Source organism: Dipodomys merriami, unplaced genomic scaffold (assembly GCF_024711535.1).
Source record: "Dipodomys merriami isolate MVZ:Mamm:240054 unplaced genomic scaffold, mDipMer1.0.p SCAF_233, whole genome shotgun sequence".
NCBI lineage: Eukaryota > Metazoa > Chordata > Mammalia > Rodentia > Heteromyidae > Dipodomys > Dipodomys merriami.
This window is the reverse complement of record NW_027203749.1, coordinates 1,718,072-1,732,399: the sequence shown is the minus strand read 5'-3', so window position 1 is coordinate 1,732,399 and position 14,328 is coordinate 1,718,072. Positions and strand designations below refer to the sequence as shown.

The 14,328-nt window shown below is 37.0% G+C and overlaps 1 protein-coding gene across 1 annotated transcript in view; it reads left to right on the top strand.

The window, feature by feature from the left end:
* The first annotated feature begins 5,079 nt into the window (after positions 1 to 5,079).
* The window catches only part of LOC138835294 (vomeronasal type-2 receptor 116-like), a 30,468-nt gene continuing 21,219 nt past the window's right edge, over positions 5,080 to 14,328 (top strand). The window contains exons 1-7 of the mRNA XM_070033857.1: positions 5,080 to 5,135; positions 7,360 to 7,648; positions 8,727 to 8,940; positions 9,316 to 9,515; positions 10,216 to 10,443; positions 12,149 to 12,272; positions 13,130 to 14,008. Coding sequence (XP_069889958.1) covers positions 5,080 to 5,135; positions 7,360 to 7,648; positions 8,727 to 8,940; positions 9,316 to 9,515; positions 10,216 to 10,443; positions 12,149 to 12,272; positions 13,130 to 14,008 — 1,990 coding nt within the window. The remainder of the gene's footprint in view (positions 5,136 to 7,359; positions 7,649 to 8,726; positions 8,941 to 9,315; positions 9,516 to 10,215; positions 10,444 to 12,148; positions 12,273 to 13,129; positions 14,009 to 14,328) is intronic.

Here is a 14,328-nt window from a genome sequence, read left to right as displayed (position 1 = left end):
AGACTTTCTTCTCTGTTTTTTATTTCTTTTCCTTCTAGTTGGTCAGCTTTGATGGCTTCAAATTCTTTGTTGGAGCTTTGTTTTAGATCTTGTATGAACTTCTTTACTTCCTTAATTTGGTGTTCAGTGTTTATTCTCAAATTACTTAGTTGATTGGTTATGGTTTCCTTGGACTCCCATTCCTTCTGTTGGTTTCCACTCAACATTCCTTTTGTGGTCTCCCTGACTTCCTTCAGCTCTTTGTTAATGGATTCCATGAATGCCTTTAGTGATTTTTGTGTATTCTCATCCTGCTCTCTCAATTCCTGTATTACTGTTTGATTAGCTTCCTCCTGTTCGTGGGATTCCTGTAGTTCTCTTTGAGTGTTCTCAGCCTGCTCATGCCATTCCTACCTTTCTCTTTGAATATTCTCAAGCTTCTCATGCAAATCCAGTATCAGTTTTTGAGTAGCTTCCTCACGCTTATGATATTCCTGTATAAACTTTTGGATTGCCTTCTCTCTCTCCCTATCATGCTCATACAGAGTCCTTTGTATGTTTTCAATCTTTTCATTTATCATGTTTGCCAGCAGAGTTTGTAGAGCTATTTGGGAACTCTCCTCTGGATTATTCATTATCTGTTCTGTTCCCTGGTTATCATGAGTGGGAGTTGAGATTCCCGGACTTGCCATTTTTCTTTTGTTTTTCCAGCTTACTCTGCCCATTTGGGATGAAATTAACACCAGTTTTGTGCTAGAACACTATCTTAAGGCAAGCATCAACCAAAGTCTGTATTCCCACAGTCAATAGCCTGTAGATACAATCTAGTTCAACAGATACATCTATTCAACATCAAACAACTATATGTTAATGGGCTATGAACCGCAAAGAAGAATTTGGTAAACCAGAAATTATTAGGTTTAAGAAGAGATGTGGGTAAAAAATAGGTATAGATTGATGTGGGAAGGCACAGGGAGTGTTAACTAAGTCCTAATCTCAAAGCAGGAAATAGGTTGGATAGGATGAAAGTAGAGAGAGAAAAAGAAGAAGAAAGAGAAAGGGACCAAAAAGAGACCAGAAAAAATAGAAAGGTAAAAATTAAAAATATATACAGAATTGAAAACAAACTATTCAGAGAACATGAATATAATGAGAGAAGGGGAGGTATATGAAGGAGATGTGAAAAACTTAAAAATAAAAATACTTAAGATATTATATAGATATAAAGAGGTAGTACTGCTGTTAAGGAATTTAAGACTAAGAGGTTTTGAATTGAGTAATACATTTGTGGATTAAGTGTGTATACAGTGAAGGTTAAGGTCTAATAATCGACTACAGGTTTATCTGAGGATGTGCAGAACAGCAATTAAGTCACATAAGGAAAGAAAGGGAAGAACAGGTGAAAAGGCTAAGAAAGAAAGAAAAAAGATCAGAAGTTCAGTAGAGCTAAACAAAAAACAAAACAAAATAAAAAAAAAAGGAAGAAAAATGCACACACACTTATGCCCCTAAAATAAAATTCTAATAGGAAAAAAATTATTAGAAACCAATTTTTTTTCAAAAAGGTAAAAATTAAGGATTAAAAATTTTTTTTAAATTTTTATTTTTATTGTTTGTGAACATACTGTACAGAGGGGTTACAATTACATGGGCAGAATAATGCGTACATTTCTTACCAAGCATTGCAACCTCCTCCTTTGTTTACCCTTCACATCCCTTCCCAGCCTCCCCCACCCCCCCAACCCCCCCCCCCCTGCACCAAAGTTGTAAAGTTCGTTTTCGATATGACAACTTGTACTTCTCATAGTTGCAACGGGTCCACCTGTATCCTTAAATGACTTGTTTTTCCCCATCTCCTCCATAAATTATACCGACATCAAATATAGCGAAAGCAGGGGTTATACTGTGGGGGAGGGACATACAAAGCAACAAAGAAATAATCTTATAATGAGTTAGAAACAAATGCATGAAAGAAAAAAAACATTTAAATACATATCTAAGGGTTCATTTTCCTAACATCACCTTATCTGACCTTTTCTGCTTGACTCATACATATACTAGATATTGCAAATAAGGGAAACCATGGGACCTATGTTTCTTTGGGCTTGGCTTACTTCACGTAATATAATTTTTTCCAAGCTTTTCCATTTCCTAACAAATGTTGAAATGTCATTCTTTCTGATGGAGGCATAAAATTCCATTGTGTATAATACCACATTTTCTTGATCCATTCATCTACTGTGGGGCATCTGGGTTGGTTCCATATCTTAGCTATGGTAAATAATGCTGCAATAAACATAATTGTGCTGGTAGTTTTAGTGTGGTCTTGTTTGTTATCATTTGGGTAAATGCCCAAAAGTGGGATTGCTGGGTCATAGGGGAGCTCTATGTGAAGGCTTTTGAGGAAGCTCCATACTGCTTTCCAAAGTGGTTGAGCAAGTTTACATTCTCACCAACAATGAAGTAAGGTTCCCTTCTGTCCACATCCCCTCCAGCATCTGTTGTTGTTAGAGTTCTTGATTTTTGCCATTCTAACTGGGGTGAGGTGGTATCTCAATGTTGTTTTGATTTGCATTTCTTTTATAGCTAGGGAGGTTGAGCATTTCTTCATGTGTGTATTGGCCATCCTTCTTTCTTCTTCAGAGAAGTTTTTCTTCAAGTCTTTAGCCCACTTATTTGAAAAAGAGCAGCAAGATAAACCACAATCCAGTAGACAGAAAGAAATAATTAAAATTAAATCAGAATTAAATAAATAGAATCCAAAAAAACTATAGAGAGAATCAACAAAACAAAGAGTTGGTTCTTCGAAAAAAATCAACAAAATTGACAGACCCTTAGCAAATATTATGAGAAAAAGAAGAGAACATACCCAAATAAATAAACTCAGAGAGGAGAATGGAAACATCACCACAGAAACAACCAAGATTCAGAACATTATCAGGGAATACTTCTCAAAACTTCATGCTAATAAGTTTGAGAACTTGACAGAAATGGGCCTTTTCCTAGCAAATATTGACATGCCAAAACTAAACCAAGATGAGTTAAACCAACTTAACAGGTCATATCAAGCATTGAAATAGAAACAGCAATAAGAGACCTCCCAGCTAAGAAAAGTGCAGGACTAGATGGTTTTACAGCAGAATTCCACAAGGCCTTCAAAGCAGAGCTCACGCCAATACTCCTCCAACTCTTCAATGTAATTGAAAGAGAAAGTTCACTACCGAACACATTCTATGAAGCCATCATAACCCTCATCCCAAAACCAGGCAGGGACTCATCAAAGAAAGAGAACTATAGAGCCATTTCTTTGATGAACATTGATGCAAAACTTCTCAACAAAATTTTGGCCAATCGACTTCAACAATTCATCCAAAAAATCATACACCACGATCAAACAGGATTCATTTCAGGGATGCAAAGCTGGTTCAATATATGCAAATAAATTAATATTATTCGTCACACCAACAGGAGTAATATTATGAACCACATGGTTATCTCAATAGATGCAGAAAAAGCATTCGACAAGATCCAACACCCCTTTATGATGAAGGTTTTGGAAAAATTAGGAATCCATGGAACATTCCTCAATACAATAAAGGCTGTATATGACAAACCTACAGGCAGCATTATACTTAATGGTGAAAAATTAAAGCCATTTCCTCTTAACTCAGGAATGAGACAAGGATGTCCCCTCTCTCCACTTCTCTTCAATCTAGTATTAGAATGCCTAGCTACAGCAATAAGAGAAGATGCAAACATAAAGGGGATCCAAATAGGGAAAGAAGAAATAAAACTCTCCCTTTTTGCAGATGACATGATGTTGTATTTAAAGGATCCCATAGACTCCCCTCCCAAATTACTCAAGCTGATTCAAAACTTTGGCAAAGTAGGAGGGTATAAAATGAACCCTCAAAAATCAATGGTTTTTCTGTATGTCAACAATGAGAAAAGTGTGGCTGAAATTAGGAAAGTAACCCCATTTCTAATAGCTCCTCAAAAAATAAAATATCTAGGAATTAACTTAACCAAAGTAGTAAAGGACCTCTATGATGAAAACTTTAAAATCTTGAAAAAGGATATCAAAACAGAACTTAGAAAATGGCAAAACCTCCCATGCTCCTGGACTGGAAAAATTACCATCGTGAAAATGGCAATACTTCCCAAAGCTATCTACAAATTCAATGCGATACCTATCAAAATTCCAACCTCATTCTTCAAGGAAATAGAAGAGACAATCCAAAAATCATATGGAACAATAAAAGAAAATTTTAGAAAAAATTTTTTTTATAAAAGGTACAACAAAAAAAAAGTTCTTTGGTTTTTTTTGGGAGGGGTGGGAAAAATCCTGTGTCTCCCTTCTGTCCGTAACCAGCCTCTTGCTAGAGTCTCTGGTCTGCTTGTGTTCCTGTGGCTTCGTTGGTTACTTATGTCAGTTTCTTTGAACAGGCAGAAAAATGCTCTGAGATCCTCCTGCCAGGTTAGTTCAATAGGAGGAGATGGCTTTTCCTCGAGTTTGGAGTTGCTGTGATGAGGCTAGGTTCTGGGTAGAGTTGAGGCCCTTCTGCAAACAAGTAGCTTTTCCTGGGGGCTAGCTTGTGAAAAATTCAGAGCCCAGACTGAAGCCATTCTCAGGGTTTCTATTTACTGAATTTCAATTGATTGTCCAGGCTGCTAAAGGGAGGGGCAGCCTCTGGCTCTGATTACCCGGTGAAGAAAGACACTCCTGGGGCTGGCGCCAGAGCTGGGTGACTTTTCCCTGGGTGGAGCTGAGTCTGGAAGGTCAGGTTAGGCTCTTTTGACCTGCTAGATGATTCTAGATTTATTCCAGGGCCTGAGTTGGAGCTAGCAGTTCGGCTGAGCTTTGTCGGTATCCAAGATGGAGATCTCCGGTACTGGGGGGGAAGGGGTGGCCTTCCCTCCTCTGCTCCCTGAGAAGGAGTGAGGATGTCATGCCAAGTCTTGGTTCCTGGGTTGTCTCTGGTCTGCAAACTGCAGGATGAAGATGTCTGTTCCTTGTCGGTTCTTGCTGGTTTTGAGTAGAATCCGCTTGGCCGCCACGTCTGGCTCCTTCATCCCTGGACTCTCTGTGTGTGATTCAGTATGGCGGCTGCAGTCGTTGCCGCCACTGCTGCCGCCGCAGTGGCGGCTGCTGGCAAGTGCTCAGGGCTGTTTCCTTGCTTGTATTTTCTCTCTGGCCTAACTCTCTGTCCTGTGAAGACACACTTGGTGTGATTCTCTGGCTTAGGACTGTTCACTGGAACTCTAAAACTGCTTTCTATGCAAGAGCTTGTTTAGCCTCCAGCTTCTCCTCCGCCATCTTCCCAGAACTCTTGTGCTTCATCTTATACTGATCTGGCTATCTAATAAAGGACCTGCTCTCTGCCACTATCTTGTTCTATTTGGTTTTTAGCTTCCTTTTCTATTGCTGGTTTGGTGGGGAAAATTATTCCAATTTTTCTTGTTGTGCAGTTTCTTCAGTTAAGGTGTGCTTCGCTGGGTACATTATACTTAGTTGGTATTTATTTGCTTGTAAGCTGTAGCATACACCTTTTCAGGTTCTCCTTACTTTCATGGTCTCAGATGATAAATTTATATTTATTCTGACAGACAGCCTTTCCATCATAGGTAATCAAATATTTCTCTCATAGATTCAAGGATTCTTTTCTGGGTCTCTACTGATCCTGTGGGAATTACAGTGTAGCAGTAGAATGTTCTTTTCAAGTCTGGTCTGTGTGGACCTCTATGGCTTCATATACCTGAATGTGTGTATAATTTTCCATAGGTACTTCTCTGCTAGAATTCTTGTAAATATGTTTCTTACATCTTTCATTGTGTGATTTTCTCCTTCCTGGATATCTAGTCTTAAATTAGGCATTTTTATTGATCCTAGAAATTGTTGAAAGTTACTTTGCATCTCACATTTGTTCTGGAAAATTGGCCCCTCTTTTGTTCTATTCTGTCTTCTATGTCATGTATTCTGCCGTCAATCCTTTCTACTTCTTTAATTTTATTTCTTTCCCTGCTTCTATCACTTTACTGAAGTTTATTTTGGCCTTATATGGACTTTTTTACTTCTGGGTTTATCTGTGTCTTCTCCCATATCATTTTGCTTAGAGACAATATTTTCATTGGACCCTTTCCATCTTGTGATATTCATTTAGCTTTCTCTTTGTAGGTACCATGAATTCTTCAAATAACCTTTAATTACTCTCCTCATGATCACAAATTGTCTTGTATAAGTTTTTCTTTTCATAAACAATTTTATAACCAAGTTTTTTGCTTTGTTTCATTTTGCTTAATTTTTTGGTCAGTTGTGGGGCTTGATCTCTGATCCTGGGCACTGTCCCTGAGCTCTTCAGCTCAAGGCAAATGCTCTAGAACTACAGTGCCACTTCCTGCTTTCTGGTAATTAATTGGATCTAAGTGTCTCATGGACTTTTCTGCCCAGGCTGGCTCTGAACTGTGATCCTCCTATCTCAGCCTTCTGAGTAGCTAGGTTTATAGGCATGAGCCACTGGCTCCCGGCTATCACCGAGTTTTAAAAACATTTTTAGAACTATCTTCTATCTCCTTCATTGTCTGACCTATAGCCTGCTTATTTTCTGTAAAAATTCACATGCTTTAATGTCCATTTTTTTGTGTTTCCTTGGGTTCTTTCAGTCCATTTTGAATCATTTGTATTTATATGTTGCCTCCATGGATTCCTTCTTTGAACAATGTGTTATAATTTCATTATATAAATTTCTTTAGAATGTGCACTCACAGACATCATTGCACACATAGACATGACAAGGAAAAACAAAAATACTTTGACCTTCTTAATTCCTTTATGTATTTTTTTCCTTTCCTATATCTGAATATAAATGTATTGAGAAAAGAATAGTGGTTAGTGCAATATCCCATGGTAGCCATGGACGTTGGATTTCAATATAGAGCTTCTTCACAATTCTTTCTTTATTCCCCATATTGGAGGTTCCTCTCTCAATACTGAGTGCCTTTTATTTGGTTGCCCTACATAAATAAGAATAAAATTCCCTCACCTATTTAAACTCTTGATCTGCTTGATCTGATGTTCATTATGTTGAGTTTATTAACAGAGCACCCTATAGAATCTTCATTAAATGATGTTTTGCTTCCGAAATATGCTATTAAATTGAAATTTTATTAGCTCAACCTGCAATATAATAACCCCATACATATACTGGGAGACTTGAAACACAGTATTTTCACACAGGTGTGGGCAGTTAACCAAAGTGATGGCAATTTAATATTTGCTGTCTCATGATAATGTTTTCACATATTTATTGGCAGATAAACATGCATTCCAAGTCATAAGTAAGTTTGAACTTTTCCTCCTGAATTTCTTTGTTCATTATACAGGTCTACCTTTAAGAACTACCAGTTTGTTTTGGCTGTGGCTTTTGCTATTGAAGAGATCAACAAAAATCCTAAACTTTTACATAACTTGACTCTGGGGTTTGATATCTATGATGTTCAATATGGAATATGGACAGAATTTAAAAATCCCTTCACTTGCCTCTTTGGGAAGTATAAGATTCCCAACTATAATTGTATGTCAGAGAACAAGTTTATAGCAGTACTTACAGGACCTTCAGGGGCAATGTCTTCTCAGATTGCGACCCTGCTAAACATCTACAAGTTTCCACAGGTGAGAGTGTGAGCGGTTGTGGATATTAATAATGTCTACCTTAGTATCATTTCATGTGTTAGAAGAGAATGATAGGGTATTCATGAGCCAATCAAATTTTGTCATATCAAAGTTCAATATTGAAAGGTAATGGTATATCTATAGTCCCAATGGTTTGGAAAAGGGTAAGGGAATTTTAGAGCAGACACACTTTTGGAGTTTTAAATCTTGTCATTAATTTTCTTTAAGAAATCAGGAGATGGAAAATGACTTTAAAATGTCAATGTATGTTGAGCTGGGTACTAATGGCTCACATCTGTAATCCTAGAGAATCAAAAAACCTATTTCTAATTAATGAGAAAAAAGTAGACTGTAATGTGTGGTTCAAGTGCTAATTTGAGGGAAAACAGCAAGAAGTATATAGGGCCATGATTTCTTGGCCTTGTACTATCATACGCACACACACATGCACACACATACAAAAATCCATACTCACTCATAGGGAAGATATATTGAATGAATTAAGGCTCTGAAAGAGAAAGGATGTATGTTTTCTCTCATGTATAATGTTAGGTCTAAAATAGGAAGATGAAATATTCAAAAATATATGGCATACACATAGATTTGCATATATGCCTGATAACTCTGGCTAAAGTATGGTACATATTGGGGTAGAGTTTCATGGTGCAACCTCTTTGAAAAACAGTATAAAAATGAAAAAAATACTGAAGTATGTCTTCTCTGAGGGAGAGGACCAGTGTTAAGGGGATCTGTTAAGGGACAGAGGAAGAAGAAGTAGATAGATGGGAAGATATAATATAATATTCAGAGCATATTGTGAAAGTGGAACTAGTAATATCAGGGAATGTGGGGTAGAGATAGGTGACAGGAGTTTTTAGAAACTGTGGCAATAATCAAGAGTCATTATAGAACCAAACTGATACATTATATAATTTTAACAATTTAATGTTTTTCAAAACCTAAAAGGAAAACCTAGCTTCTACCTACTTCCCATGGTTATATAATATATATCATGATTTGGATTATGATGGATGGAAATTTTCTCATTCATGCAGTGTCCTATCTTCATTCCCTTTAGCTTAGTTTTGGGCCTTTTGATTATGCCCTGAATGACAAGAACAAGTTTCCTGGTCTCTATCAGATGGCCTCAAAGGACACGTCAGTAGCCAAAGCCATAGTCTTATTACTGCTTCACTTCAGCTGGAATTGGGTGTCACTGTTAACCTTAGAAGATGAGAACAGTTTGTGGATTCTTCCTGAATTGAAAGAAGAGATGGCCAAGAACCGAGTTTGTATAGATATTGAGCTATCATTTCCAAAGCAGGCTGACTCAAATATTTTAAAATTCATGGCACATTATAACCAGATAAATAAATCTTCAGCAAAAGTCTTCATTCTATATGTTAATAATGAATTCCTACAGAATATAATGATAGCTATTGAGCAATTTTTAATAAAAGGAAAAGTTTTTATCACAAACTCACAGTGGGATTTCATCATGAGGAAAAAATATTTCATTCTTGGTTCATTTCATGTACCTCTCATTTTTTCACACCATCACCCAGATATTTCTGCATTCATGGATTTTGTCAAGGCAATAAACCCTTCCAAATATCCAGAAGATTTTTTCCTTGCCAGGCTGTGGTTTTGTTTTTTTAATTGTTCAGATTCTCAGTCTGACTGTCCACATGAGGCCTCGTTGGATTGGTTGCCTATGCACATTTTTGGTGTAACTATGTCTGGAGACAGTTACAATATATACAATGCTGTGTATGCTGTGGCCCAGGCTCTCCATGAAATGCTTCTTCATCAAACAGAAGCCAAAACAGTGGAAAATAAAAAAGGAAGAATGCCTTATACTGCACAGGTAAGGCTTTCTGTGTTGGTTCACACACACTAAGAAGACTGTCCCTTTGTGGGAGGTTACTTAATATATGAAATTAAATATATCATGTATTTTCCCCCAAACCGAAGGAACTGTATTTCTCTAAATGTCTGTGAGATTCTCTAGATATGTGTTCATATGCTCTTCAGGAAAAGTAGGCCACTAACAAGGACAAGATATATTCCAAGTTTCTAAAAACTCTTTTACTTTCAAATAACATCAACATGTTAATATCTAATGTTTTGAAAACTGCAAAATCAACTTTCCCTTTGTATTTCTTAAGCAATTGCAAACAATGACCTCCTGAATATAATTATCAATATTTTTCATGTTATCAAGTTTTGTTTGACTTTACCTATTAAAAATTTACAATGTTTAAGCTATAGACATTCACAAAATTAGTCATTGTGGAAAACTGTAGCTAGGCAATTGAAAATTGCCTAGTATTACCTGGTATTAGTCTATTGTGAAAAGAAGCCTTCTATTTCTTTGTTGAGTGACCAGGATTCAGAAACATTACTTTTATTCTTTCATACATTTTCTTCTGGGATAATTCATCACATGTCTCTGATATTCTTGAATTCTGAATCAGAAATTTAAGGCAATCAGATGCTTTTGTAGGTCAGGTTTTTCTTCTTATCTCTGGGATGTACTTTACCATAATATAATGTATCTCTTTTAGCTTCATCCTATTCTGAAGGACATTCAGTTTTACAACCCTGTAGGAGATCAAGTGATTTTGAATGATAAAAGGAAATTGGAGGCAAAGTATGACATTGTGAATATTTGGAAATTTCCAGAAGGTCTTGAAATGAAAGTGAAAGTAGGAAAGTTTTCATCACATATGCAACATGGCCATCAACTATATTTATCTGAAGATATGGTAGAGTGGGCCATAGAAACAACAGAGGTGTGTTGGATCTTTGTAATAATTTTCAGGATATGTAAGTAAACAAATTTCAGCTTTAAAATTGCCTTGTTGGGTGTCACCAACTTATTTTTGTAATACTAGCTACTTAGCTGGCTGAGATCTGAAATTCATTTTTGAACATAGTCCTAGCAGGAAAGAGTGAGACTCATCTTTTTTGTTTGTTTGTTTAAGTGGTACTAAGGAATTGAACCCAGGGCTTCATGCAAGCTATGCTAGCACTCTATCTAGCCCACATTCCCAGCACAAGATTCATCATAATGATGAAAAAAAGTGGGAAGTGGAGCTATGGATCAAGCATTAAGAGGGTAGCTTTAAGCAACAAATCTCAGATACACAGCCAAGGCTCTTAGTTCAAGACTTATATCTGGCAGGCACACACACACACACACACACACACACACACACACACACATTTATACTCTATGTACTTACAAACACTCAAGTTTTGTACATTTAAATATTTCCAATTTCAGAAATTCTATTGACTAACTGTTGATAAGAAAGGAACAGAATAATTTAACAGGGCTAAACACTGGTAGCACATGCATGTAATCCTATCTTCTCAATCAGTTGGAAGCCTCCTATCTAAGATCACAGGTCAGTTAAAAGCTCAACTGGGTAGAAAAGTCTGTGATACCCTTAACTTAATTAACTAGAAAAAAGCTCAAGTGGAGATTTGCCTCAAGTGGTAGAATGCTAATCTTGAGCAAAAACAAATCTCAAAGGCCATGCCCAGATTATGAGTTCAAGCCCAAGGATCAGTGTCAAATAAAAGTTAACAGTTTGTTTCCAAATATTTCTTGACAATCTTGTCATACAATATATATTTCATTTTTCTCAGCAAATTTCTTTTTTTGGGGGGGGGGGCGTCCGGTCGTGGGGCCTGAACTCTGGGCCTGGGCGCTGTCCCTCAGCTCTTCAGCTCAAGGCTAGCACTCTACCACTTGAGCCACAGCGCCACTTGCAGCTTTTTTCTTTTTGCTTATGTGGTGCTGAGGAATTGAACCCAGGGCCTCGAGCATGCAAGGCAAATGCTCTACCACTGAGCCACCTTCCCAGCCCCTCTCAGCAAATTTCTATGCTGAGACAAAGTATCAGAGCAATCAGTTTTGTGTGTCAAAATTTATTTTGCTCCATCTCATGGAAGTTCTGTTCAATGGTTAATTATCTGCTTCTTAAGCACCTTTGGTAAGAGGAATCAGTGGAGGATGAGCAAGAACAAGATTTTCACCTCATGGCCACTGGACAAATAAGAAGATGATATTATGGCCTGGAGTTCAAATAACCCTAAACAAGGGAGACTTGAGGATTATATACACTTAAAGCTTCAAAACACATTCTTCCTTTTTTTGCATAGTCTTCTTTCTTACTCCTCATCAGTGCAAATGTGTAAGAGGTAGCAAATAATGATATGAACTCAAGAAACACCATAGGACTGGCAATTAGGGCTTACTTTCTCATGATCAATACCCACAATTCTCAATATTTCAACAGGTTAGATAGAGATTAAGGTTATAACCTATAAGTAGTTCTTGTATGAGGTGAAACTTATAATTCAATAAACTGACCAGATTTATATGCATAAAGTACTATGTTTAATAATCTTATTCTTTAAAATAATGAAATTTTTGGAATGTCATGTAAAAGTATGAAGAGTTATTGACATGTATCTTATTATCTTCAGCCTCCACACTCTGTTTGCAGTGAGAGTTGTGGTCCTGGATTCAGGAAATCCCCTCAGGAGGGAAAGATGGCTTGTTGCTTTGATTGCATGTCTTGCTCAGAGAATGAGATAGCTAATAGCACAGGTAAGTGCATGACTTAGGGAGAAAATACATACTTTCAATTAGTGTTCCCCAATCCAGGCAATGCAGAACTGGTATATTAAGATTACAGAATCAAAGTTTTTCTTCTTTTATTTAGTAATCCAATTGTGATCATGGATGATATTGTTATTTGAAACAAAATCAAGATCTCAGAATTATAAAATCACTAATATAATTTAAGGTCTATTATATAAAGTGCAAAGACATTTTAAAGTTAAGGTATCCATTAACTTCAAATTTAACTTTACAATAGAAACAAAAGAGATCTTCCACATCTTTATTTCCTAGTGCCCAGAAATGTTCTCGCAACAGAGCAAGTTTTCTGTTGATTTTTGTGTAATAATCAGGCACAAAGTTTGTACATAGCTTGAATTCAGAGCTTCAAAAAATGATTTGATTTTTGTTGACCAACACTTTACATATAAGTAGGAGAGACAAATATAACAACTGCAAGGAGGGGCTAAGTGGCTCCTTTTTATTTTTTAAAGAGGCATACAGGGAACTTCAAACTTTTCTATGCACACTTCTGTATGACAGACTGGAGGAGTGCACAGGAGACTGAGAATAATTATAGCAGAAGGCAGAAGTGTAGAAATATTTGGATATTAGAAATAGCCAGAAATAATATGTGTGATAGTCACACATATTATTAAAAATAGATAATGTGGAAGTGTGTCAGAATATAATGAAATGCTACTGAACATATCTGGTAATAATTGGAAATAGTTCCTTATATGATATTAAGTATTGAATAGTTAGAATTTTCTCTATGTATGGATTTCCTAGTTTCCTTTTAAGAAATAAATAAGGGACTGATGTTTATTTGATTACCTCACTAGATATGGAGCAGTGCGTGAACTGCCCATTTCATCAGTATGCCAACAGAGAGAGAAACCAGTGCCTCCAAAGAGCTGAAAGTTTCCTGGCTTATGGAGAGCCCTTGGGGATGGCCTTGGCTTGCATGGCTCTTTGTTTGTGTTCACTCACAGCATTTATTCTTGGAGTCTTTGTGAAACATCACAACACCCCCATTGTCAAGGCTAATAACCAGGCTCTCAGCTACACCCTGCTCATCTCCCTCATCTTCTGCTTTCTCTGTTCCTTGCTCTTTATTGGCCGTCCGAATAAAGTCACCTGCATTCTACAGCAAACCACATTTGGAGTTGCATTCACTGTAGCTGTTTCTGCTGTCTTGGCAAAAACTGTAACTGTGGTTCTGGCCTTCAAGGTCACATCTCGAGGGAAAAGGATGAGGTGGCTTCTGCTATCAGGGGCTCCTAACTTTATCATTCCCATCTGTACATTGATTCAGGTGATTCTCTCTGTTCTTTGGCTAAGGACTTCACCTCCCTTCATTGAGACAGACATACAATCTGAACATAGCCACATTATCATCCTGTGTAACAAAGGCTCTCTCAAAGCTTTCTACTGTTTCTTAGGATACATGTTTTGTCTGGCCCTGGGCAGCTTCATGGTGGCTTTTCTGGCCAGGAACCTTCCTGACACCTTCAATGAAGCCAAATTCCTGACCTTCAGCATGCTGGTCTTCTGCAGTGTCTGGCTCACTTTCTTGCCTGTCTACCACAGTGTCAAGGGGAAAATCATGGTAACTATAGAGATCTTTTCCATCTTGACTTCCAGTGCAGGGCTACTGGGCTGCATCTTTGTCCCCAAGTGCTACATCATCTTGTTAAGGCCTGAGAGAAATTTTCTGCATGGTTTTAGGAAGAAAACACACACTGGGAAAAATAATCCCTCTTAATGTTATCCTTACTTATATCATCAAATGTATAGATGGTTGAAATTAAATCTTCATTATTTTTTCCCATCTTATATTATTTTGTATTGTTGAAATAAATTCAATGAAGGAGTGACTTTTACTCATTTCTCTAGTAATGATACAGTAAAAAATTGTAGCCAGAGTATGGTGAATTTGAATTTCATTCCACATATTTTTGGTTCTTTCTGTTTGGCTCTGTACTCATACAATCACTACTACCAGTGCATTTAACTGTTTCTAGTTTTCTTATTGTGCGTT